Source organism: Rana temporaria, chromosome 7 (assembly GCF_905171775.1).
Source record: "Rana temporaria chromosome 7, aRanTem1.1, whole genome shotgun sequence".
Classification (NCBI taxonomy): Eukaryota; Metazoa; Chordata; class Amphibia; order Anura; family Ranidae; genus Rana; species Rana temporaria.
This window is the reverse complement of record NC_053495.1, coordinates 13045020-13049474: the sequence shown is the minus strand read 5'-3', so window position 1 is coordinate 13049474 and position 4455 is coordinate 13045020. Positions and strand designations below refer to the sequence as shown.

At 45.4% G+C, this 4455-nt stretch overlaps 1 protein-coding gene across 1 annotated transcript in view; it reads right to left on the bottom strand.

Moving 5' to 3' along the window:
• The window catches only part of LOC120945062 (serine/threonine-protein kinase pim-1-like), a 15226-nt gene extending 12417 nt beyond the window's left edge, over positions 1 to 2809 (bottom strand). The window contains exon 1 of the mRNA XM_040358916.1: positions 2535 to 2809. Coding sequence (XP_040214850.1) covers positions 2535 to 2619 — 85 coding nt within the window. The 5' untranslated portion in view covers positions 2620 to 2809. The remainder of the gene's footprint in view (positions 1 to 2534) is intronic.
• Positions 2810 to 4455: the final 1646 nt, after the last annotated feature.

Genomic DNA, 4455 nt, shown 5'->3' with positions numbered 1-4455 from the left:
GCAAGATCTAATCGGCTGTCAAGAGAAGCCACTCTCAGCCAGAGGTTGTTAGGGGTTCCTTGAGCCATGGCTGATGGACCACCATTTGATGGTGCCTTCAAAGTTCCAGGGCCAACATCACTTGGCAAAGCCAATACCTGAACACCAAATATCTTACTGTCTTTAAGGGGGGATTCTTCCTACTGACCACCAATATAAGGGGCATTTTGCCTATTGGTTTTAGTAAGGGTTCCTTGGGACCTGAACATTTTTAAGGGTTCCTTTGGTAACGAAAGGCTGCCCAAGAGGCTTGGTTTAAAAACAATTAGGGTAAGCCTAGTCACTCCAGGCCATGCTGGTGGTAGGCTTTCACGTTTAAGGCATCGTTGCTACAGATAAATTGCTAGCTATGGTTTAGACGTGCCCAATCAGGATTCGGGACGCAGCAGATGCCATTTTTGTGACGCAAGTCAACACAACGTGCACAACTTCTATGAGTTTGTGTTTTTTCTTGACTGCTTTTTACATCCTCTTGTGGTACATGGGTCAATAATAAAAAAAATAAAGTTGGGATAATAAGATAAAGGGGATTTATTATTAATCATAAATTCAGCGGCTCCTTCCATCCTGGACACCGACCGCAACACCTTGCCTTGATTTACCATCATGTTCGGCACATTTCTAAGTGCACCGGTAAGAAGTGGTCAAGGGGTAGTTTTACCCCGTTTCTAGGGTGGAGAATTTGGGAATCCTATGTAAAATATGACTCGCGAAGTCCACGCCTCCCCTTGAGTATGATTCACCTTTATGTAGTTTGTAAACTAAGCTTTGCGTTTCCTATTTATTTAGGTCAGGATCTCCTGCGAGCCGTTGGCATTCCACTCCTCTAATTTTAGAAAAGAGTCCGCAAGTCATCGAAACCTGCACGGGTGAACACCCAGCGTAACCGAGACCAATTAAAGAAAAAAAAGAAGCATGCGTGTTTCTTCCTCACGTTGTTGTATTGTTGTTTGGCGCGCCTTGTTGTGTGTCATGCTAAGCCAGCTGCCTAACCGCTTTCTCTCTCTCCAGCAAATTGCTGCTGGTGTGGTTTTGATTTGAACTTCGTCCACTAGGCGCCAGCCGCGAGCGCTTTGTTGACATTTTTCTTGCCAGCCAGCTCATACAAATTCTGTTAACCTCTTATGGTGCTCGATTCATCGCCTCCCCGCTACAGAATTCCCTCTTAATACCGCCCTGAGCTACTACGCAGTTACAAAATGGCTCAGATCTACCACCTATTTATATTCAGGAATTCCGCCACTCCACGGCGAAGGACGGCAGCTACCAGATATATACGTTTACCTCGCGCAGCAATCTACGACGACGCAGTATTTTTAGGAGGTTGCTGAAGATAGCATTTTTTTTTCGCATGCTTAAAAAAAAGAATTCAGCTTCCCGTACACTCCTTAGCCAAAGGGGAATATTGTTCCAACCAAAACGTACAATGCATCAACAGCCACCTTTTTTACATTTTTCAATTCTATAGGTCACGAATATCTTTCTCCTTTAGAATCCCCGAGAACGGCCATGTTATGTAATCTTACATCTTCCACGATAGCGTCCGCCGGCTAACCCCCCCCCGGCATGGAATCTGCGTTCCAAATCTACGACGATAAATCCTTTTTGTATTTAAGGATATTTAACACCGTAGCAATTGAAATCAAAAAATTTTACCCAAATTTTTTTTTAAAGCCCTTTCATGCTTTCTAAATAAACCGCCTCCTGCGTTTGGCAATATTTAAAGTGTACAGTGAGATGGCACAGCAGCCGGCTAAAAATAGATTTTGCAATCTTCCATCCCCCACCCCCCTTTTGTTATTTATAAGTCAGAGGTCAGCAACCTTCAGGCCGGTCCTCCCCCCCCCCCCCCCCCCTTCTCCTAAATTCGATTTTCAACATGTCAACAGTGCACACAGAGATGTCATCATGTGACTGATGATTGCAAGCTCTTCGGTTTAAAAATGAAAAAAAAAAAAAAAAGTGTTTTAAATCGGTATCGACCAAATCTTTGCATAGGGCCCCCCATGCTAGGGCCACGGGTGTGTTGGGTTTTTTATTTTTAAATTTAAATTTTTTTTTGTACGGCGCTACCGAAGAAGCCGGTGCTTTTAAAAATAAAAATAAAGCACCAGGAACCGGTGTTATATCATAATAGCCCAGATGGTGTGTGTTTCCCTTTGCACAGCTAGGTGTCCCCGGTGGTTACCTAACCCACCGCCTCCCACTCTCATGCATCACAGAAATCACTGTAAATTCTCCTTTAATATGGATCTGAACCGTGGCTGTCATGATCTGTCAGGATCTTGTGAATCACGACCACATGCAAAAAAAATATATATTTCTACAATCTAATGCATCATAGGCTGTCACCGTCTATTTCTACCAAACCGGTCAAGTGATACAATGTATACAAGGCACATCAAAAAAATACCAATTTCCAAGTAATGCAACATTCAGGGTGTAAGTAACAATTTTTTTGAATTTTTTGAATTTTTTCTGCAGATGCAACTCACCAGCTGGCATGTCGTCTTTGGGGAAAACCGAATTTAGAAGGTAATTATGGATCTTCTGGTGATAGATGACTTGTACAGTTGACATGGTGGCTTAAGCAGCAAAAAAAAGGGTCTTCTTAAAGAGTGACAGCTTCTTCTGTTTTATTCTAGTTAGGCTGACCGCCTCCCCTCCTCCTGTAGTCCGCTCTGGTCCTAGGAGTCCCTAGCTTGTATAGTCCAAGGGTTGAACAGTCCTCTTAGACAGCACTGTTCACATTGACTGAGGCTCAAGGACTCTGCAACATGATACTGCTGACAGAGCCAGAGGGAGTGTCTAGGGGAGGATGAAGCTGCACACCCACCCACCCTTCGGTGACTAAGTATGGAGCTTCATGCTTCTGTACAGCTCAAGCATTCTGTGTCAAGCCTGCGATTGTTGCAGCTGCTCGGGGAAGGGGGGCGCTGCTGCCCCTGTGCTTACATCCACCGCGATTAATTTTCTCGCACGTGACTGTTGGCTTCGTGCCTACGAGCGTTAAGGTGCCTGTAGACCGCAGGCGGTCGTAGCTCGGTCCAATGCGATCGACTGCGACTTTTGAAGATGTACGGTTTACACATCGGGGTTGATTTAGTACAACTGGAGAGTGCAAAATCTGGTGCAGCTGTACATGTTAGCCAATCAGCTTCTGAGGCTCCATTCACAAGAATGAGTTTTTGATGCTTTTTGCAGAAATCCAGAGAATTTTTTTTAACATGGGTTCCTATGGAACATGTTCACATCAATGCATTTTTGTGACTCTGTGTTTTTTGGAAAGGATCGGGGAACTTTTTTCCCCACAAAATGCAGCGTTTTGCATCCAAAGCGCAAGTGCATTTTTACATTCACTATATATAGCTGGTTGCTAAGGAGCGGGTCGGTAAGCTGGCCGCCGCATCCTTAACAACGGATAAATCATCAACTGCCAACGGGGTTCCCCATTGACAGCTGTAAAAATAAAAATAAAATTGGCGGCTAAAAAAATTCACAAAATATGTGAATGGGTATCGGTACAAAAGCCGGTGTTTGACAAGTCCTTTATTAAAAAATAGCTCTGAGCTGTCTTCTCCCTGAGCTGTCTTCTCCCGCCACCGTCATCTTCTCCCACCGCCGTCTTCTTCCGGAGCTGTCTTCTCCCATTCCACTGTCTTCTTCCTCGCCGTTGGTTACCCACGTGAAACAAAAAAGGCCGCTCTTGTACTGAGGCTGTCTTCTTTGGTTGTGACGTCCTCCACTGTCTGGCATCTTATATAGCCATGGGTCGTGGCCATCCGATGATGTCACCCGGAGAGCCCGCCCCTTGTGACCTCTCAAGAGGCAGCTCTCCTGGTGACGTCATTGGATGGCCACGCCCCATGGCTATATAAGAGATGTCAGACAGCGGGGACATCACAACGGAGGAAGACTGTCTCAGGACAAGAGCGGACTTTTTTGTTTTTAGCAGCGGCGAGAGAGAAGACGACTCCGGGAGAAGACGGCAGCGGGAGAAACGGGCTGGTGGGAGGGGCTGGCAGTACTCTACATAGAAAACATCACAGCACCCTCCCTCAGTGCTCCTTTCATGAACCCTCAGCTCTGATGCAAGCAGTGGGCTCGCTCTTGGGAGGAGTTATATAAATATCGAAATGCCTTGACAGGTGGATAGCAGTCTGGAGGAGTGGGAGTTCCTAGACAGACACAATTTGCATACAGACCACCCTAGGTAACACCCACATGTGATGATGAGACTCCATGATTGAAAGAACTAAAATCCAATGAATAAAAGGGGTAGGTCGGGGACAGGAAAGATTGGGTGGAAAGATTTAGATGATTCTGGAAGTCCTCTATCTGACTTTCTGTAAGAAACTCAAAGTGTGCAGTGAAACCAGAGTAAGCCGTTTCATTAAAAGGGAGCCTTTAGATACT